Source organism: Camponotus vicinus, unplaced genomic scaffold (assembly GCF_025532165.1).
Source record: "Camponotus vicinus isolate PSW18456_S1 unplaced genomic scaffold, iyCamVici1.0 SCAF_12, whole genome shotgun sequence".
Classification (NCBI taxonomy): Eukaryota; Metazoa; Arthropoda; class Insecta; order Hymenoptera; family Formicidae; genus Camponotus; species Camponotus vicinus.
In genome coordinates, this window is record NW_028141948.1 from 10,358,785 (window position 1) to 10,381,028 (window position 22,244).

The window sequence follows — 22,244 nt, forward strand, 5'->3', positions numbered from 1 at the left end:
TTATATATGCTTACATCGATTCACACGATACATCTCGCTGATTCACCTTATATAGGCCCATATTCTGAATCCTCTTTTATCGATAAAAGTGCCTCTAAAAGTGGCTCATAGCCAATCAAAAGGCTTATAAGCCACTTTTAGAGGCACTTTTATCGTTAAAAGAGGATTCAAAATATGGACCATAGTCTTTTCAGTAATAATATCTGTTGAAAGAGGGCACGACGATAGACTTCTCGTACGCGACTGTAGTAAATCTTTCATAATATCTAGTCATGTTTACATTCATGAATGAATGTCTCGTATATCAATACAATATTATGACATATATTTATTAAATTATGTTGAAAAAATCTAGTCACTTACTATGATAAACCAGAAAAATAATAATCTTATGAATATTATACATAAATCATAAAAATAAAATATGAAAAAGATATGAATATGTAAGATAAATCATGTGATGTGAAAACTGAATGAAAATTTATGTACATATATGATATATACATAAAAAATTTGATATACGAAACGAAATAATTAAATCTCTCAAAAAAGAAAAAAAGAAGAAAAAGTTGAGTATTGTTTTGTTATATATACATATTTCTTCCTTCTAAATGGATAATTATTATAATTTTTAGATTTGTATTTAAGACTTTCACGTACTTTTTTAGTTTTACAGATATATCTTCCATGTATAACACAATTTTAAAAATTATATGACATGATTGATGTAGATATAGACATGTTTTACATTATACCACCAAATGGAGAGATACCTTTTCATATTTTGGAAAACTGTATTCTAACTAGATTAGATTATTTACGACATTTATATGAAGGCTCTACCAATGAATTTGATGGAAACTTTGAATATTTATTAGAAAATTCTACTTTTGACAAAATTGGACATTTTGTATTACGGTAAGTATATACCAATTAATATAACTTCTAATAGAAAGAAATTTCAAACATAATAAATGTTAAAAAACTTTAAAAATTGTGAATAACATGTAATAAAGGAAAAAAGTATACATATTTAAAATAAATTGTTTATAGAGACTTTATACTAAAAGAATTGATTATAAATGATAAAGAATTATAAAGTCCATATTTCTAATAATTTATTATTTTTTTTGTTTTAGATTATTAGCATGTGCATCATCAGATTTACATTTATATTGGATAACCAAAGAATCGTTATTATTTAGACATAGATTAGATAATATATTACCTAGACAACTACACAGATTATTGAAGCAAATTATATGGAAGATGCAAATATTTAAAAGTGAGAAGAATGCAACTGAAATAACTCTGATTGAGTTATGTAAATTTTACTCACAGCCCTTAATTTTTAAACATCTGGTATCAAATTGTCACGATTGCACTAATTTTCAATATGAAGGTGAGCATTATAATGTGTAAACTATTTCTAAAAAATTATTTATATGATAATATTATTGTATTTTTCAGTGAGATTTGAATTGGTTCCAAATTTGGTGAAGGAAAGAGAATTAATTATTAAGAATGGAAATGTTATTACATATTGTTCAAATTGGAAAATAGTACTTCAATCATTATTTAGTAATTATGTAACTAATGAACTGAATGTCATGAGAAAACAAGCACTACAAACTATAAAACATGATCTTAGGTTTCAAATTTTAAATCAAAAAGTTCAATCATATCTTTTCAAGAAAAATGCTACTCATGGAAACATAACTATTGATAACATAGATACAGAAGCACAAAAATTTCCCTTATGTATGCAACATTTACATTCTGTACTAAGAAGTAGACATCGTCTTAGTCATTACGCTCGCTTATACTATAGCCTTTTTCTCAAAGAAATTGGGATGGAACTAGAAGATTCAATTATATTTTGGAGGCAAGAATATTCTAAGCCACATACTTGTTCTTCAGTATGTTTACACAATTGGCAATCAAATGAAAAAAAATTCATATATAGCATTAGACACATGTATGGTCTAGAAGGTTCTCGAAGAAACTATAAGACGCCTGATTGTAATTTAATTTGTGTAAGTATAAAAATTTCATAAAATCTTGTCTAATATCAAAGCTTTATACATGTTATTATGTATTAAAACAGGAATAGTTTCTTTTTAGTAGAAAAAAGAATTATTCTTGCAAAAAGATTATCTTTTTTTAAAGATTAAAACTATATTGCAGACTGGTATTAGTGGAGCAACGTACGAAGGTGGTTGTCCCTTTAAAGATTTTAATGTAGATAAGCTCAAAAATCTTTTACATGCTTCATTAACTGAAGATGAAGCAGACAGACTTATAAGTAACATATCTAGTAAAAGTCCAGAAGTTCTTTGCAGCGCTTTTATGAAACTTTTACGTAAAGACAATATTAACAATATTATCATCAATAGTCCAGTACAATATTACCACAGAATGACTGATTAAATATTTGTTATAAATAAATCTATACAAAAATTTGTACTATCTATTTTTGTTGATATTTTTCACTAATATTCGCAATTATCAAAAAATTTTATCAAAAAATTTTTTGTAAATATTATAAAAAGAACAATTAATTTAATACATTACTAATTTTAACTTAACAAATTATATAACTAATAATATTAATAAATTATAGAATTTATATAAGGAATCATTGTTTGCTAAATGATTGTAGAGCATCTTTTATGACATGATGAGTTACACCATCTCTAACTAATATGGCATGTACTCCAAGTTTACCAACCTCTATAATATTTCTGGTCTCATCATCAAAAAAAAGCATATCTTCGTAATCAATTTGAGAACTTTTTTGAATGCTGAAAGTTATATTCAGTTAAATAATGCAGTTTTATAATGTACAACAAAACAAATTGTTCAGAAGTTTTACATAGAACTTACTTCAAAAAATGTGCGACTTTGCTACCAGGAAATATTTCAACATATTTGAAATATTTTTTCCAACCAAATAAATCTAATAATTGTTTAGCACCCTTTATTTCTGATGTACGTGATGCTACGCCAAGTTGATATCCTTCCTCTGATAACAGTTTTAATATATCAGGAACATCAATATAACATTTTACTGTACGACCGTGTGCATCTACTATTTTATTCTGTGTTCTAAAATTTTATTCTTTTTTTAAATCCTATAAATTATTGAAATAATACACTATATTTGTATCTTTTTTATTTATATAAATAAAATATACAAACCCTCTCCTAAATGGAGGAGTTACATGAGTATCAACCCAAAATGGCCACAAAGTATAATCTAAAATTTAATATTTTTTTCTACTTATCTATCTAGAAATCATTTTAAATAATTGTAGCATTTATAATCAAAATAAAGTATTTAGTTCACAATTTTGTCTACCTAAATCAAAGACAATAACTTTTGGTTTCTTCTCCATTTTTTCACTAATTAAATTTTATGTACAGAATCAAATAAACACAAAATGACTATTGCTAATATCATATAACTATTTCCTCCTTAAAGAACGAATAAAAATATAAATTATAAGATAACCTCCTATTATCTTTGTATGTAGTTACTTCTCTACTGCAATAATATCTCTCGAGAGGGAGTTAAGCTCATATTACATTCATACGACAAAATATTTGTCGAACGAATCGATTGGTCATCAGACAGAAAATTCGTAGAATCTTGATGGAGACTCTAGAAATCCTTTATTCGATAGCCAATCGCCACGTAGGATAAATTCATCGTACGACAAGTGAAATGCCATCTTTAGTGAACATGGCAAATTTTTCAAACTATATAACTCTCGTAAAACAAGCAATCTTTAATATATTTTCGACGATGCTTTCTTTAAATCAATACCATTATCTTATGAAAACTGTGTAATTTTTAGTATAAATGTTATAAATGATGTTTCTAAAAGTCTCGAAATATCTCTATTATTTTGATATTAATTTAAGAGACAATTTGGAATTGTTTTTTTAGCGAAAATACTTTCTATTTGATATTTTATATTATTATTAATGATTTTAAAAAATTATACGCGAAAGTAAAAGCGCTGCAAAGTTTATAAAATGGCAATTTCCGTTTCTTTCTAGAAATCCATTGTTATATTCAAATATTAAGACAAGTTCAATCGACGCTAAATAATTGCAGAATGATAGCATATTATATTATTTCGCATACCTGGTGAATGTGCATCGGTTGTATTGTCAATTCGCCGAGAAAATAACGCGAAATACGCGAGAAACGATTTCTGATCGGAACTTTGAACGGACGGACAGACACGATCGAACCGTTACCACTGAGAGACTCCGATATTAAAATATCGGATCGCGATCGTACGCGATGTTTGCAAAATACTTCGCGACACTTTACGAAAAGACACTCGCGATCATTTTCCACGCGCAAAATTCACTTTTAGCGATTACTCGCGAGAAATACCGAACGACGAGAATCCATCGTACCGCGATTCCGTTACACTACTGACTCTGCTTCGAGAATCGCAATTTCGCGATCGATATATTATCGATACTATCGATCTTATCGCAGGATGCGCTCCCCCTTGAAACTGTACGCAAGTCAAATCGTTCGATCGACCAATCAGAACGAAGAGGCAAGGACTCCCTTGTCCTCATTGGTCATCGTGCGAGTGGAGACTATTGTGTTTGGTAACTTTATGTATGTAAAAAATTGTTATACGCAAAATATAAATTGAATATTAAGCGTGAGAATGACATGCGAAGTATCTTTAGATTAAAGATATATCTGCAATGCAAATCCGTTTTAAAATTGACTAATCGAGTATAATAAATTCGCAATGAAGAAATGTGTTGGGATAGGGAATTTCTAGCGCGACAGACGTCATTTTAGTCAAACTAGGCTGCGTTTCGATATAACTGCCAATGAAAATCTATAGTATACGTGACGTAAACTATAGATTTTCAGTACTGGCAATGAATATCGGAACACAGCCCTAATCTTTCCATTTGCTTTCTCTAGCTACTATGGAATAGTCGCATCATTCTTGATTATTCTCGTTTACCGACTTTCAGGTGAGAAATAAAGGTTCAGGTCGCCTTAAAGCGATATTTGGGTAATATATATCACAAAGTCTATTGAATATTAAACACGTACGTTATTTATCATTCTTTATGAATGTAGTAAATAATATATATCAATTGTTTATCGATATAACGAACGATAATTTCTTGACAATTCCTGAAGAATGGAGCTAGAACAAGCTTATTCGATGCACGCGTAATTCTAAATTTAAGTTAAATTTTCTCATTAAATTAAAGCAAAACTTTCGGCTGACTAATTTATTTTGATCACTTTTACATATTAGGCTAAAAGCAGCTGTAATTTTCATTTACATAGTTCTCACAATCAGATTAGGAACTGTTCCATTGTCGCAACTTTTAAAGAAAATAATGAATATCAATGCTTCCTTATTTTGCAAATTTATGTGTTTTTATTTGACTTAATTTATATATTCTTGTGTGTAGAGAGAAATACGTCAATTTTCTGGAAAACAAAAATAACAAGCATATTTTGAATCATAAAGCATCACAAAGTCTATCTATGGAACATTAACGTATATTCTTTATTGATAGAAATTTTTATTAATGTGAAGCACAAGATAAAGTAATAAGGGATTAGATTGTTTTGATACACAGGTCAATTGAATCGCACAATATAAAATTAGAAATATCTGTGATAAAAGAAGGGAATTGTGCTTGATATCTTAGTTTAGAAACAATTTTTGAGAGAGAAAATTATAAATAATTATCTTAAATGTGTAATAAATATGTAATAACAAATGTCTGGTTAATGAAAAATTGTTTTTATAAAATGAATTATTAAAGTATCATTTAAACTCTACAAATATGTGTTCGAAACATCTGTGCAAGTCGGATTTATATTTATTTCACTATTATAAATAGCCTGAATAGTATCTCTCAATTGTCCTATTGAAAATCTCTTTTGTTGAGTATTTTTCTATTTTCCTGCTTTTGATATTTTGTTGGCATAGTTATTATCTCTGTAATCTATGCTATTTGGAAATATATAATTTAATTTAATATTCAACTTATGATTATTAAAAAAAAATCTCATCATATTTATTTGGGAGTAAATAATAAAAAAAAAATTATTCCTTTTAAAATTATCTATCCTTATTAACATTACCTCAATTTTCCCACTTTTAAATAATAAATAATTTCAAAATTTATTGCCATAATTAATAAGATTTTATAAAATTAAAAATAGATAATATATATAGATTTGATTTAATGATAGATTAATAAATATATAATATTTATAAATGCCCTTAACTTTCTTATTTATTATTTAAGAATATTTTAACTGATTTTGACTTGTTTTTACATTATACATCATAATTATATAATGTATACATAAACTGGGCAATATTAGAGAATGTTATTAATAAAAATGTGCTTGATCTAATTAAACATTATAATACTCTATTGCTTACAAATCTCTAGATATTGATGTAAAGAATATATTATTAATAAAAATATTATTAATTTTCATTTATCACATTTCAGAAATGTCCGAATCAGATCTTTTAGCTACTGACCATATTGATGGTCTTGATGGTCTTGAAAACGGTCAAGATGGAGATGCTATCATGCAATGTGATGGTGTTAAGCGTGAATTAAGTGAAGCAAATATTGATGATCCTGTAAGTAATAGTACGAAGATAATGATTATTTAATTACTATCTTTATACTAGAAGACAACACATATAACCATAATAACAATTTTTTTATACAAAAAATTATTTAAAAATTATTTATAAAATATTGTTTATCACTTAGGAATTAGAGGCGATTAAAGCGCGAGTGAGAGAAATGGAAGAAGAAGCAGAGAAATTGAAACAGCTCCAATCTGAGGTGGATAAACAAATGAATATGGGTAGTCCACCTGGCATCAGTAAGTTTACTTAAATTTATATTTTCTATGAAATATATATAAGAATAAAATATGTGAATATATTATCATACACTTTAATTCTTATTCAAGTTCTTTTTTTTTTTAAGTTTTAAACATGGAATAAATATATTAGTTAGTTTATTTTCTTACAAGATGAGATATTATTTCATATTTTTATGAATTTTATTCTTCTATACACTCATTATATTATTACTCAAATTAATCTCAATCTTTGAGGTAGCAAAAATTTAATTTTTATTTTCTGATTTACAATTGCTCTATCACATAACTGAATCTAATTTTTCATCACTGTACATTTTTAATTATAATATAAAGTTAAATATAATAATTATATTTAACAATGTTGTTTTCTTATCATATATTTAATTTTAGCAAGCCCATTAAATATGTCATTGGAAGATAAAATGGAAGTTGATAATCGATCCATTTATGTTGGCAATGTAAGTTAAATATAAATTCATTTATACCTCTTAAAAACTGCAACATAATACTATACATATCATTTTTATATTTTTAATCAATATTTTATATATTTTGCAGGTTGATTATGGAGCCACAGCAGAAGAATTAGAACAACATTTTCATGGCTGTGGCAGTGTCAACAGAGTGACAATTTTATGTAATAAATTTGATGGTCATCCTAAAGGTTTTGCTTACATTGAATTTGCCGAACGCGACTCTGTACAAACCGCAATGGCCATGGACGAATCTATGTTCAGAGGTCGTCAAATTAAAGTAATGCCTAAAAGAACAAATAAGCCTGGTTTCTCTATGACAAATAGGTAATATTTTGTTTATATATACATATATATACATACATACATACATACATACATATATATATATATATATATATATATATATATATATATATATATATATAAAATCTTAAAATAATTATTATATAACTTATAAAATTATATATAATTATAAGATCATATATAAACTTTATAAACTATAAAAAGGTATCAAATTATATATATATATATATATATATATATATATATATATATATATATATATATAAAAGTTATATATAAAATATATATAAAAAAGTTATTTAATTTTTTTCTGAAGGATTTTATATCTATCTTATTATCTGTATATTTACTAGGGGTCCCAGAGGTGCAAGAGGCTATCGAGGTATGACTAGAGGAATTATTCGTAGTAGTGCATATTTTGGATATAGACCTACAAGGCGGCCTAGGTAATAATTAATTTTAACTTATTATTAATTTTAACTTATTTCTTCTTTTAATGAATATACATATAGCAATTTCTAGAGTATATTTTTATTCTTTTCAAAACAATATATTTTATTCTTTTTTATAAATTCTATTATTTTATGTTTCTTTTTTTCTTTAGGAGTTACAGACGTGGTTATTATATGCCATATTGACCATTCTAAGGTATGGCAACCTTGTTGTACAAGAGTGTGTCAAAAGGTAAGTTTTTATTTTAAACTACATATATATGTATGTACATATATCATAATCTTTTATCGTTCAAAGAAAAGGTTTCAATATAAAAAAATTAATGAAAAACTTATATCACATACTTTGTACTGATTGATTGTAGCTAAATATCATATTATTTCTCAAAAAATATAATTAGATGACAAACAAAAAGAATATACAAGCAAAAAAAAATATTTAAAAAAACTTTCTTTGAACAATTTTTACTTTGTGCATCTTGTTATAATTTAAGGAAGGACCAGACATACTTGGATTGTAATAATTCGACAATAATATAAACAAATTATCAATATTATTCAGATGTAAATAAATAAAAATATTAAAATGAAAAATATAATTTACTGGTCACTCCTTAGTAAAATATATAGATAGCAAAATTATTATTGAACACTGATTATTACTTGACTCTTATACTAATCTGATGTATCTATATGATCAAGCTTGATAATTTATATGTGCAATAAAACAAAGAGAATCGTGAAAAAGTTAACAATTATCTATTTGTTTTATTCATTAAAAATAATTGGATCGATATCTAGATACATTAGTACATTGACACTTATATTGACACTTGGCCATGATGAAAATTTATATTAATGAAGAATATTGCAATACATACGAAATTGTGAAATCTTGCACTTATGTGATATTTTATTTTGCACCATTTTTCTATACATTGTACATGTACTATAATTTTTATCTAAAAAAAAAAATTATTACATTTTTTTACTATTTCCAATTAGACATTTTATTAAATTATTCATATGTAATACTTTGTGGGTTGAAAATATGGCCTTGTGAGATGTAATATTGCAAATTGTAAGTTTTTGTGAAAAATTGCCTAACAATTCACACAAAAAACTTACAAATATGTATATGTATCATCATGCATTGCACTGAAAAGTGGCTAAGATATTTAAGTAAATTCTTATGATATGTCCACAGAAAAAAAAACTGATACGATGGAAAAAAAAGAGTGAAAGAAAAACGTCATGTCAAAAGAAAAAAAAGATTGGACAAAGATGGGCACAATTAATCATATATGTTTGATTTAATAATCATCACATAAAAGTACAGATGTAGAACAGCGATCATTCACTATTGTAGTTCAATTAATTTTTGTTAAAGCTTCAATATATTATTACATTAGTAATTTTAATGAACTGAATTAAATTTAAATTGTATCCGCCTTCAAAAAAATTTCTTGAGAATTTCTTATTTTCTTTATTTAATTTATATATATTTCATATAACTATATTTTACAAAAAAATACGTTTATATACTTTACGTTAAATGTTTTATATAATTCTGTTGAATTAAATAAAATTATATTACAATATTAAATAATATTAAATAATTAAAATGATCTTTTTGTTCATATTATATATATATTGATGGAATATTTACTTATTAACTCCATTTTATGCACACACATATACAAAAATATATATCATATATGCATATGTGATGCATTTTTATATACATACATATACATATGCATATATATTTTTTTTTAAATGGTAATATATTTTTTGTGTGAATCACGTATATGAATATAATTGTTGACAGCATATTATTCTTTAAAAATATGTACCAATCTTGAAAAATTTTGTGTATACACTCAAAAATGAAAAAGCACTTTAATAACTTTAAAAATATAAAATAATTGACAAATTTGTATGCAAAAGTATATTTGTATTTTAATGTAATTTCATTTTTTATATAACGATATAAGGTATAATTGTGTAGGAATATCTATGTATAAGAATATAATACCCATATGTTATTAAGGCTGATACATCAGATTACTGTAGCAATGAAGAATAGCAATGAAGAAATTGGATATGAATAATAATATCTAAATATTAGTATTGACAATTAAATAGATTATTATTTAATTAACTATTGATATATTATAGCACAAATAAATCTACTCAATATGAAAATGCACTGTCAGTTTTATAGAAATATCATGAAAGAATAACACTAAAAAAAGGATTGAACTACAAGAAGTGAATGTTTAGAGTAATATCATATAATTATAATTTGTAGTAAATTTTGTATGCATGATAAGTGAAAGTTGCATCCCAAATAATTATAAATTATTAATTATGTATATGATTTTTACATAATTATACACTACATATATTTTTCACATTATCTGCAACTTTCATTTATTCAATACTAACTATACATCTTCAATTTTATCTTAAACATATTGCTACTAATTTGTAAAATGCGTGTCAAATATTTCTGAAATATGATCCACTGTGTTAGGAGGAGAGCCGACTTTCAACACATTAATGATCGAGCCATGTTTCGTAATGTTACTTCCATGTCGCTAAGTATTTTGCAGGTGCAGCGCAGCATCAGCATCAATTCAGTGATAATACAAATTTCATGAACAATTTTTACGTTTCATTAAGGAAAAAAAAATAATAACATGTGTAATATGCAAATGTAAAATTAATGGATAAATAAAGACTTTCTTGGCTTATTTAAAATACTATGTATTTCCATGTAGGAAAGTATGTAGGAAGAGCAAGGAAATGAAAGAGAGAAATATACTTTTCATTTATTTATATCTATTATTTATTAAAATCGATAATATTGATATGTGATAAACAATATTGAGAGGTAACATTTTGTTATTTCTAACAAAAAAAGTAATTTTAATATTTTTTTTATTATATTAATTTTGATATATTTCTTTGTTAATAAGCTTTTTAAAATTAGCAACAAGTTACTTTTATGAAATAACTTTCCCAATCCTAGTGACACAATTAAAAAGAATAGAACACAACACATAGGAAATGGTGTAGCATATTTATTTATAACATTCAAAACCGTCCAAACTGGCGTTCCTTACATTTTAGATGTCAACATGTAATGATATCAGAAGAATAAATTTCGTTTATATAAATTTGTAATATTTTAATAACAGATATAATCTAAATATTAATATGTATATTTCTTTCTTATTACAAACTCTGATTTTTTTGTATAATCTCTGAAGGCATATGCATAATTAATTTTTAAAATGTATTTATCAATAATGAAGACTCCATGAAATATAACAGTTATTAACAAAATATTGAAGATCTGAATTTGAAAGTATTAAAGTATGATACATTTAATAAAATATAATAATTATTTTAACATTACCACACATATATGTCCCATAATTTTTTTTAATTACATTAAAGCAAAGATTAGCATAATCTTCTAGAAAATATATACAATTAATTATATGTATATATGTAATTCACACATATACACACACACACAAGAAATATCTTTTAGTCTAAAATTTCAGATATCAAATACATTTTAACCAGACATTAATATCTAAAAATAATTTTTAAATTATATATTTTTATATGAAAGATAAGTGTCAACGTATGAAATCAATTATTCAATTAGCTATTAATAAAATTTTCATTACAATTGAAAATACTACATAAAATAGTTAACTTATACAATTAGTATATTGTTTTTTTCTTGACATACAGATATATATTGATATCTGTAATTTGAATATAAATATATAATATTTGAATCGTTTAATTTATGAGAATAGTTAATTAGACTAGAATCTCAAATATAAGTCATATCTAAATCCAATGATCATTATTTATTAAATAAATCATAAAAATATAAATACATCTTGGAACAAACATTACTATGTCGATTATTCTGCAATTTTTTATAACAATTATATACAAACGCACAGACATACTCACACATATGTATATATGTGTATGTGTGTGTGTGTGTGTGTATATAAAAAATAAATTTATAAATAAAATTTTAAAATCTACTATAAATATTAATAAATATTGATATAATACAAATTGTTCAAAAATTCCAGCAGATATATAGATTTTTTACTTTTTCTTAAAATCACATATTTCCTTTTTTTAAGTTGCAATAAAGTCTCCAATTGATTATTATTTATTATTTCTTCTTTTATGTCACTTTATATTTACACAATTATGTGACTATGTGCGTGCATGAACATCTTTTATATTTTATTCACTTTCTCACTCTACACTCAATCACATAATAAGGCAAATATGAAATATATATATATATATATATATATATATATATATATATATATATATATATCATATGATAAAGCAGCATGACAAGAGAAAAGTGCTAAATAACAGAATTGAACAATAAGCAAGCTCTATTGTACATATAATTGTATTATTACAAATTTTGAAATTTATTTTAAAGTTATAAATCTGTTACTATCTGTATGTATAATTAACTTATTTTATACCATTATTACTAAATAATTTAAAGAATTAATTTTATAAGAGACAACATACTCTGTATAATACAGAGATATATTTATTTATATTTATATTTATTTCTCAAAAATTCAGATCTTCAATTCAGATCTAATAAATTTAGCCACATATACATACACACACACACATACACACATACAAACGCAGATACCTCGAAATATTAATTCAACTGCAATTAAAATATTTTGGACTTATTTGTAGTTTGATTGCAATCTGTCTGTCTGATAAATATGGCCATATATCATGGCCATATAATTTTTATATTCATTTGGTCTAAAGAACAGGATATAGGATTGCACTAAAATAGACATTGACTAGCATATCATGATATTAATTTCTAGATTTTGAAAAGCAACAGAACTATTGTTAAGAATTTAATTCAAGAGTTTCCAAAATTGATTGACATAAACTTTGCAAAAAAGTTGTTAAAGTCTCTTGTTTTGTATATCCTGTATATGTCTTTTCGAGTTGTTTTAACGTTTCTACTCCTCCTTCTCTAATTAACATTACACAGTATCGTTTTGCTGAAAAATAAACATATATCATTATTATAATATATTTTAATAATTAACACACGCACAGACACACACGTGTGTGTATGTGTGTGTGTGGTTTCATCACATAAAGGCATAAGTCCGAAATTGCAATTTTACAGGAACGAGAAAAACGTTTTAAAATTCAAATTTTATACACAGAACTATAATTTTTATATTTTGGATAAGAAGCACTAAGAATATAGACATATTTCTAAATTTGCAATATATATGAATTCCTGATTTGATATTATAGCAGATATTCACAATCTATTTTTATTTCAAGACCGTCTCGAGTAATATTTTAGGATGGTAATACAACTTTGTGATTAATTTATAACATCTTAAAATTATACTTAAGATGATCTTAAATATAAGAACGGACTATGAATATTGGCTTATGACTTAGTATTGAAACTATTGAAATATATATGTACATATTTCAATAGTTTCCTCGAAATTCTCATCTTTTTTTTAGTGTCAGTTACGTTAAAAAAAATTGTTCTTGCTATAATCTAAATAATTAGCAATATAATTATTCTAGTAGGAAGGGTATACCCATTGTTAAATTTTTACCCTTGTGTCGTTATATATATATATACATATATATAAAACTTATTAAATTTTAATAGAATTTATATATTACAAAATAATATTCTTTTTAGACTTACGATTCTTTGTGCATACGTGATGAATTGCCCATACTGCCCAGAGTTGAACAGGATATGCATCTGTACAACGTAACAGTGGAAAAAATGGTTGAAAGCTACGATAGGCAACCATTTCTCCTTGTGGTGTTTGCCAATGAGTTACAGCATAAACCAATTGGTCCAACAATTGCTCTCTACTCGGATGCGAAGGCATATTATGCCAAGCACGAGGACCATCACTAAGCAAATGTGCAGCAATACCAGCTGCAAAATAGGATACATCAATGTGCTCAGAGTCGAGCAACATAGAAAGCATTTTTATAAATCGAGGTTGCATAAGTCGTGGTCTCAAGTGGTCAACCTGAAATTTTCAATGCAAAAAATAAATAAATTGTATCTTAATACAACATTGTATGAATTCTGATACAAACCTCTGCAATATTGTTTAAGAGACCAAGAACCTTGGTTTCTACACTAGATTCTCCTTGAAAACTATCCAATACCTCAAGAAATAATTCCATTCCACCTTCATCAAGAAAAACTTTGCAAGTAATAGCACTTTCATCAGTTAAATTCCATAGAGCGCTTAATGTAAATTTCATTGTAATATCTACTAGTTTAGACTCTACTTTAGATCTAACCATTGCAAGCAATTTCAACATATATTGTGGTTGTGCGCCAAGCATAGATGTTTCCACAGTTGATATCTTTGCTGCTAATATTGAGCAAATGGCCACAGACATACGATTCATAGATGCATCATCAAATGTCGATAAGCAATTCATAACTAATCTTGCACATCTGTTAATTTAAAATTCTCTTTTTATATTTGTTTATAATGAAAATATAATTCTTATTATGTTTTTATGCTAAAATTTCAATATGTCCGCCCTAGTAATAATATTTTTAATTTTGGTTTTTTACTTGTGTATATCAAAGAACATTTAAAATTATATAAACATATTACATCTTCATTTATTTATATAAAGACTAATATTATGATTTAAGAAAACATTCTTAATTTTTTAATTACTGAAACATAAAAATGAATGTAGGAATAGAAATAAAATTATTTGCAATTAATATATATAATAAATCTAAATAAAACTAGAAAACATTGCCATTATCACAGCATATATCATAAAATATATGTAAAAACACACACAAATTTTATGATAAAAAGATGTACTTTATATTATATACACATGTATATATAAATATTTTATAATTAAGGAGATAAAGCATAGAAAGATTAATATCGATTTGTATGGATTATAACAAGTACATCATATTACTTCCAAGATTATTTGATGTGTATACATTCTCTTTTATTACATAATCGATTTCAATTTATAAAAAAAGACAGTACTTTTTTGTGTAATAATTTACAAGATTATGTTATATTATTATTATTGAAAATATATAACGAAAAACTATAAAATTATATATATTAATGAATAATTCAAGATTATGAAAAACAGAATTTTATATGCTTTATTTTATGCTTTATCTCATTGAGTAAACATAATTAAAATTTTAGCATATGATTTTAAATTATAAATGTATACCTATATTTATCAAATGCAACATCTTGTAAGATTCTATCACTGCATAAAGTCAATAGTGTGTTTTTTTGAAGTTGATGATTAGTTGGATATGATTCCATTGCTAATAATGTTAATTCGACGATCTGTTTAAGTATCGATGGATGAATCATAAGAGCTAATTCACCCTTGGTAAGATTATAGATACATGCAGTAGCTGCCATTTGAACACGGAACTCTTGTGGATGCTCTCTCATTCCAGGCAACACTAATTTTATCACATCGACTCGTGGTTCGAGAAAATTTGGTGTTAAACGAAATAAATTAAACAAACACTTTTGAAGATATATTGGTCTGTACGTATACCTTCTAAGGGCTTCTAAAATTTGTGATTCTGTTGCCGTACCACTAATCTGAAGCAAAAAATAGATACATTTTATATTATTGCACACCAATTTCTTTTATTTTTTACATATATGAAAGTAATACATAAAGACAATATAGTTGCATTAATTTCAATATTGTATGAACTTACAACAAGTTCGGGTCTATAATTTTCATGTGTCGAATCTATGAAACTTTCATCATAACAAGCATCAGAATGCACCAGTCCCAGAAATCTCAAATGTACATGTGATGTAATAAAATTTTTTAAATCTTTTGAATTTATATCATCTTTACCTATATAAAATACTATGTTCAATAAAAAAAGTCTTGTGTCATTAATTAACCAATAATTTCATTTTAAAATAATTATCAGAATATTATATATAAATATCGTATCGAGTGTATAAATATCACTCTCTACTCACCCGACAAATCTAAAGTCGTCAAATAAGGCATACAATTAGGAGCTCTTAGAAAATCCGTTATTTTTGGTCTAGCTGGTGCAAACACTTCAAAACCATGTGGATCTTTCTCATCGGAAATGTCTAAGTGCCTTAATTCATTTAACTCGAGTAATATTGGTATTAAACTTCCACATCCACTTATCTTTAAATTGTACATATTTAATGTCTTTAAACGATCTTTACATTTCCTTAATGGTGTTATATCATCGACTCTTGTACAAGATATATCTAAGCTCTCTAAAAGGGGAAGATCTTCTACTACTATGTCCAAGCCATGTTTATTAAATTCTGTTCCTGAGACATTCAAGGTGTGAAGTGCCTTTAATTTGTTTAATGTTGCAATATCTACCATGCGTTGTCTATAACAAAATATGTGTGTAAAGTTATAAAATTATCATCTGTCATAAGAATCTCCCATAACTCCACTTAAAAATGTGTCTTAATGTGTGTGAAGCTTAATAATAACCTTGAAAAATCCATAAAGCTTCCTTTAGCTACACTTAGCGATCTAAGGTTTTGTATACTCCAATCGCCTAAACAGCTAATTAAATCATTAACAGTTATTTTAAGTCCATTTACTATTAAATCTACAACTTTATGTTGCTTAAGAACACTTAAGCCTTTAACCGATAATGACGACGCGTCTTTCAGTCGTACATGCCTAAAAGAAAATTAAATGTTATTATAAATTCTTTCTTTTAAATAAGCTCAAGTCTTATTACCTTAATCTAGTGGTCTTGGAGTCAAAAAGTGTAATTGTCAAGTCGGATAAGGTTTTCTTTTCACATAGGTTTGATAATAATTGTTCCGATACTTCGGCCGGCAAAAAGGCATCTGGATGCCTAAAGGTGAGCCGAGTTGCAGAGCTGGAGGGAGCATTGTTAGACGCTGTTCTACTTATTGTAGTATCAAAAGCAACTTCTGTGCTATTACTATTCAATGTACAAACATCTTGTTGATCTAAAATTTTTGTTTAAGTTTTAATTTCGCAAAGTATGCAATATACAGTTTTACACAGACACTTACCAGAAACAGTGCTACTATTGGGAATACTGGAAGAATGTAGACTTGTATCACCGAGATGGACCTCGCACAAGCCTAGAACGTTTCCGCAGATGAAATCGATACAAACCTCCTGGAGACTTCTTGGAGACTCAAACATTTTATACTTTTGCTGTCATTTAATAACTTCTTTTTTCTATTGAATTTTTACAGAACATCAGCCATCTGTATATTCACCATCTCGTACCTTTTAAGTGCAAATTAAGAAAAATGTGTTAACACATGCTTTTATATATTTTACATTTTCATTTTTTAATATTTCAAATAAATTATACCGTGTATATTAAATCATATGGTGCCTAAATAGGGTAGTATAAAACGAAAAAAAAATGTTTTTCCGTGTTAAAACGAATATTAAAATAACATCATGTGAATTCTGCGAATTAATTGTATAAAAGAAACTGTACACTTTCTCGAACACTTTCCTAATCGAAATAGAATATCAGGAAAAAAGCAAACATATTCCTGCCAATATCGCTCGGAAGTGGCAGAATTTTAAATATTATGATTACGTAATAAAAAATAATTCCGCATGCGGAAGTAGGGAAATACTAATACACTGGCTAAACACTACTTATCGCTAGGATTGCGCATTAAAATCGAGGATAACCTCATTATTCCGAGATCACGTCGATTATCAAATTTCCGTGCAAGAGAAATTCAATATCGAGTCCAAGTACAAAACGCGAATAGTGAAAATAAAGCCCGCTAAAATAACCGCGAAAAATTGCGGACTCTCATCTGTGATGAGGATGCCATATTGACTCTACAAATGTCAAAACAGACCAAAAAAAGAGCACAACTATCGTCGTTGTCGTCGTCGTCGTCGTCATCGGTGCGATGTGGTCGCACCGAGATTTGTGTGTTGCATATATATTATATTATTATACTGTAACGCACACGCGCGACGATAGCATGATAAAGCGGATCGTCTCGTCTCGGCTGACAGCCGATTGCCGTCAGCTGATTTTAGCCGCCGCGTGAGAATTGGAGTAAACGTCAATTTCTCGATTCCGTTACGTATGTGACGTACATACACATGTACCTCGATGAGAACGTTGTCGACGTCGTGACATCCGTTGACGCCGCTTTATTACCCATATTAATCGCGCTCGCGCGTACGACGTTCCAATTTCCATGTATGCACATGCAAGTGACGGGCCACGATCGTCGCTGACGCGACTCTGTTTGTGGTAGCGTGAGAGGAGAGAGCTCTGTGTGTTTAGCTGTTTAGGCCCGTCGCTCTCGTATAGTTAGTTGGTTATTGACATATTGCCAATATGGCGGTAAAGTGAAAAAGGCTTGTGGCAGCATGCATCGTGATCTCATTCTCGCGTAGTGAGAATTTTCCCAGGTACCTGTCTTGCTGCGACGATGTGAGACGTAATTGATGACACGCCAGTTCGTACATTTTCTTTAATATATCTTAATTTTTCCTTTATAGTTTCTTTAAACTTTATATATATGTATTTCGTCGATATTTGTCCTAATTTGCGTACAATTTACTGTCTTAATAAATTGTCAATAAGAGAACTCTGAAATAATGAATCTCTATGTAAAGAATAATGTGCAAAAATATTTCATGAATAGCTTGATTGATCATACACTCCTTTATCTTATCTTAAGAGAGATATGATGCACATCCAAGTCTTAAACTTTATGTTTCTGCAGATTGGAGTAAGTGTAAAAGCGAAAGTTTTTATTAATAAATTTACTTATATAATTTTAATATATAGACTCACAACGAATATTTCTTCAAATTTTAGATACATTATCTTATACATTATCTACTTTTAGTACCTTCATTACTTTGATTAACATCATTTGGTTAAATAAAAATTAGATACTTGTTGAAAATGTTTCCAAAAGTTTGTAAAACAGTAATTTGTTGCATTTTTCTCTACATATTTTATAATATATTAATATATATATAATTTTTTTTTACGTTATTTTATTTAAATATATATAATTATATACATTATTATTTAACATCATTTGAATAAATAAAAATCAACTTATACCAGTTATAATACTAATAGATTAAAGAATTTAATGTATTATATATATACATATAATTTTAAGACATATCTTTATGAATTACTTTAAGATTTGATGTGAGACCTGTTGCTGGCAGCTATAACCATGGTATGAGCTTCTCGTCAAGTGAAGTAATGTTAGACAATAATTAACATTCTTAATTGCTCTGTATCCTTTACTTGGACTTCTTTGAAAGATGCCAAGTTTACGGAAGAAGGTTGCTGGTTTCATGCGCCAACTATCTATTAGCAACTTGGCTGGTGCTGTGGAAAGTATAGGCCTTGGAGAACAGTCACTTCAAAGCCCACAATCGTTAACTCAAAAATTTCCTGGTGGCTGTTTCATCACACGCTATCTCAATGGGTAAATATTAAAATTAAAAACGCATATTATCTGAAACATATACCATAATATTCTCTCATTTTGTTCTAATGACTATAATATATTGACATTCTTAGATTAGAAACAAAACAAGAAGGACCACCAATTTTACACGGCCGAAATCCAGAAGAATTACCAAGTAGACAACTCGACAATTTTCAAGAAAATGAAGAAATATTTGCAGCTTATACTGGTCCTGATAGTGGTCTTACGGCAGTCAATCTTCAACAGAAACATTTAAGTATTAGTGATACTGATATAGATTACATTGATATGCTAGATCAAAATGAACAGTATAGAAGTGGTGAGTTTAGAATAGTAACATTAATGAAATATATTTATTTTAATATCATTCTAAAGTAAAGATTTGCAAAACTTTGCAGGATCAACGACATCAAACATTAAAATTGCTGGAGTAACTGATTGGTTTAATCCTCATGAAAACGCATATGGAATTGCAACTACATTATATGAGAAAAATCCTACAAATAATACTAACAATGGAGAACCAATAGCTGATTGTTTTGGCATTGTGGCAAGACCAAGCTCTGCCATATTAGCTCTTGCAGATGGTGTCAATTGGGGTAAAAGCAATAATATATCTAAAAAAGATATAGAATAGACTGACATAAATGGAAGATAAATCAAGTATGAAAATACAAAAATTTAGTTTGATAAATTTATTTATAATTTTATTATATTTGATTAAAATTTTATTATATTTGAAAAAAGATATCTTCAAGCTTCTTAAGGTACTTATTAAAAAATCATTCAACAGTTCATAGAAAAATAATTAGCTCTGATTTTTTTTACATGCTTTATATATAAAGTACTTTATATATAATTAAAACTAGTCAAATTTGACTCGCTATTGATCTCAATCTATTCTAAATTAATATTATAAGATAGATACTTTACAGTCGGAAGTTTTAGGTACCAAAGCAAGTATAGCGGCCAGATCTGCAGTTCATGGAAGTATAGAGTATTTAAATCAGGCTCTGTTTTGCTCATCTATAAATAGTGAAACGACAACGACAAAGGATGTATTTATAGCATTACTTCGTTCATTCCATGCAGCACATTCACTGATTCTTCAGGAACAAGGAATGCTCACTACCTTAACAGTATGCACAATCCTTCCACTGCCAAATTCAAGTACTGATATATGCCAGAAGAAATATATTGCTTGTACCTGCAATGTTGGTGATAGTTTAGCTTATGTATACTCGAGGTAAATATATTTTTATTATATACCAAATTATAAATTGCAACAAATACCACGACCTTTGATAATCTTCTCTTATGTAAAAACGAAACAGAAAAACTGGTGTGAGAGAGATAACACGAGGATCTCACGATATTCACTGCATGCGAGACATGCGAGATGCCTTAGGAGCTCTAGGTCCAGTAGATGGCTCTAATCCTGAATTAAATAACTTAACATTGGCCATAACAGAAGTTGAAAGAGGAGATATAGTATTTCTGACGAGCGATGGAATTTCAGATAATTTTGATCCTGTGGTGGGAAAATTCGCAGTTCTACCAAATTATAGTAGCGGTGCTGACGCTATGCTAAAGAGTTATGATGCAAGATCGAAAACGCGTCGAAAGTCTACAGAAAATCTCCGGCATACAGAATCAAGTAATAGTAATAATGTGAATAGCAACAATCTACCGGTAGTTGAAGCTTATCAAAGACACGAACTCACATTACTCAGGATGGAAGATCTATTGAGACGCGGAGTTTCTGGAGAAGGACCGCCTTGTAATAGTGCCAAACATCTGTGCGAACTCCTTTTAGACTTTGCGGTAGGCGTGCAACTTTTAAGCAATATTTCTTGCGCTATACTAATTTTTGTTTTGTTCTACAGGTGCGTATAACTGCTGCAAAAAGACGGATTCTAGAAGACACGGAATTGTATTATGCACAACATAAAGATGGTCAATTGATACAGCTCTCGAAGCAAGAGCAGAGATCTCGAAGAAAAAAGACATTAGAGAAAATATCTATGATACCTGGCAAGCTAGACCACGCGACGGTCGTAGCGTATGTAGTTGGGCCCTAAATTTCTTCAAAGTGTAATATGTAATCACTCACGATGATAGAGTATAGATTATATTTGTCTAGAAATTAATTGAATTTTCTATATTTTTTTTCTAACAGTCTTACTTGTAGTATTAAATAAAAAGGAAATATATCTTTTACACAAGAGCCTATGTGTCGAAAATTATCACTTCCACACTTTTAAATAATATTGTAAAATCATCTAAATGAAGATAGAATAAATAAAGATGATGATGTCTTATTTTATAAATTAATCTAGATAAGATTATAAAGTATTTCATTTTAACAAACCGTAAGTTAATGACAATTTAAAAGAACAAATTATTTCCTATAAATAGAAATTTCGAACATAAATGTATTTATGTAGTTTCAGTGAAG

General features: G+C 27.3%; 6 protein-coding genes across 15 annotated transcripts in view; 3 read left to right on the forward strand and 3 right to left on the reverse strand.

The window, feature by feature from the left end:
* The window catches only part of LOC145963056 (uncharacterized), a 368,536-nt gene extending 364,097 nt beyond the window's left edge, over positions 1–4,439 (reverse strand). For all 7 annotated transcript variants that reach the window (XR_014436063.1, XR_014436062.1, XR_014436061.1 and 4 more), the window contains exon 1: positions 4,154–4,439. The gene's annotated coding sequence lies outside the window, so the exon portion shown is untranslated. The remainder of the gene's footprint in view (positions 1–4,153) is intronic.
* On the forward strand, positions 354–2,462 carry LOC145963053 (uncharacterized). 2 transcript variants are annotated; one of them, XM_083084665.1, is made up of 5 exons: positions 354–568; positions 669–918; positions 1,140–1,402; positions 1,471–2,036; positions 2,188–2,462. In XM_083084665.1, exons 2-5 carry the CDS (start codon positions 719–721, stop codon positions 2,428–2,430), a joined length of 1,272 nt encoding a protein of 423 aa, XP_082940791.1. In that variant the 5' UTR covers positions 354–568; positions 669–718; the 3' UTR covers positions 2,431–2,462. The 2 variants fall into 2 exon arrangements, with proteins under 2 accessions (XP_082940791.1, XP_082940792.1); XM_083084666.1 differs by lacking the exon at positions 354–568 and having other exon boundaries at positions 621–918.
* Positions 2,220–3,539, reverse strand: LOC145963055 (magnesium-dependent phosphatase 1). Its single transcript, XM_083084669.1, has 4 exons — positions 3,362–3,539; positions 3,202–3,259; positions 2,887–3,108; positions 2,220–2,804 (listed from the first exon to the last, which is right to left on the reverse strand). Exons 1-4 carry the CDS (start codon positions 3,396–3,398, stop codon positions 2,639–2,641), a joined length of 483 nt encoding a protein of 160 aa, XP_082940795.1. The 5' UTR covers positions 3,399–3,539; the 3' UTR covers positions 2,220–2,638.
* Positions 4,440–4,912: 473 nt separating the features above from the next.
* On the forward strand, positions 4,913–8,391 carry Pabp2 (poly(A) binding protein nuclear 1). Of its 2 annotated transcripts, none has more exons than XM_083084667.1 (7): positions 4,913–5,022; positions 6,538–6,674; positions 6,811–6,925; positions 7,319–7,386; positions 7,487–7,728; positions 8,061–8,153; positions 8,312–8,391. In XM_083084667.1, exons 2-7 carry the CDS (start codon positions 6,540–6,542, stop codon positions 8,343–8,345), a joined length of 687 nt encoding a protein of 228 aa, XP_082940793.1. In that variant the 5' UTR covers positions 4,913–5,022; positions 6,538–6,539; the 3' UTR covers positions 8,346–8,391. The 2 variants fall into 2 exon arrangements, with proteins under 2 accessions (XP_082940793.1, XP_082940794.1); XM_083084668.1 differs by having other exon boundaries at positions 4,955–5,100.
* Positions 8,392–11,228: 2,837 nt separating this feature from the next.
* Positions 11,229–18,654, reverse strand: LOC145963051 (protein zyg-11 homolog B). Of its 2 annotated transcripts, none has more exons than XM_083084661.1 (10): positions 17,659–18,654; positions 17,348–17,570; positions 17,044–17,281; positions 16,788–16,982; positions 16,283–16,680; positions 16,006–16,163; positions 15,495–15,883; positions 14,358–14,727; positions 13,948–14,287; positions 11,229–13,267 (listed from the first exon to the last, which is right to left on the reverse strand). In XM_083084661.1, the coding sequence occupies exons 2-10, from the start codon at positions 17,481–17,483 to the stop codon at positions 13,110–13,112; spliced, it is 2,382 nt and encodes a 793-aa protein (XP_082940787.1). In that variant the 5' UTR covers positions 17,484–17,570; positions 17,659–18,654; the 3' UTR covers positions 11,229–13,109. The 2 variants fall into 2 exon arrangements, with proteins under 2 accessions (XP_082940787.1, XP_082940788.1); XM_083084662.1 differs by having other exon boundaries at positions 16,006–16,151; positions 17,659–18,653.
* On the forward strand, positions 17,959–22,013 carry LOC145963052 (PP2C-like domain-containing protein CG9801). The gene is made up of 8 exons (XM_083084664.1): positions 17,959–18,784; positions 19,491–19,528; positions 19,617–19,783; positions 19,879–20,105; positions 20,185–20,385; positions 20,735–21,032; positions 21,121–21,610; positions 21,673–22,013. Exons 2-8 carry the CDS (start codon positions 19,526–19,528, stop codon positions 21,865–21,867), a joined length of 1,581 nt encoding a protein of 526 aa, XP_082940790.1. The 5' UTR covers positions 17,959–18,784; positions 19,491–19,525; the 3' UTR covers positions 21,868–22,013.
* The last annotated feature ends 231 nt before the right edge of the window (positions 22,014–22,244 follow it).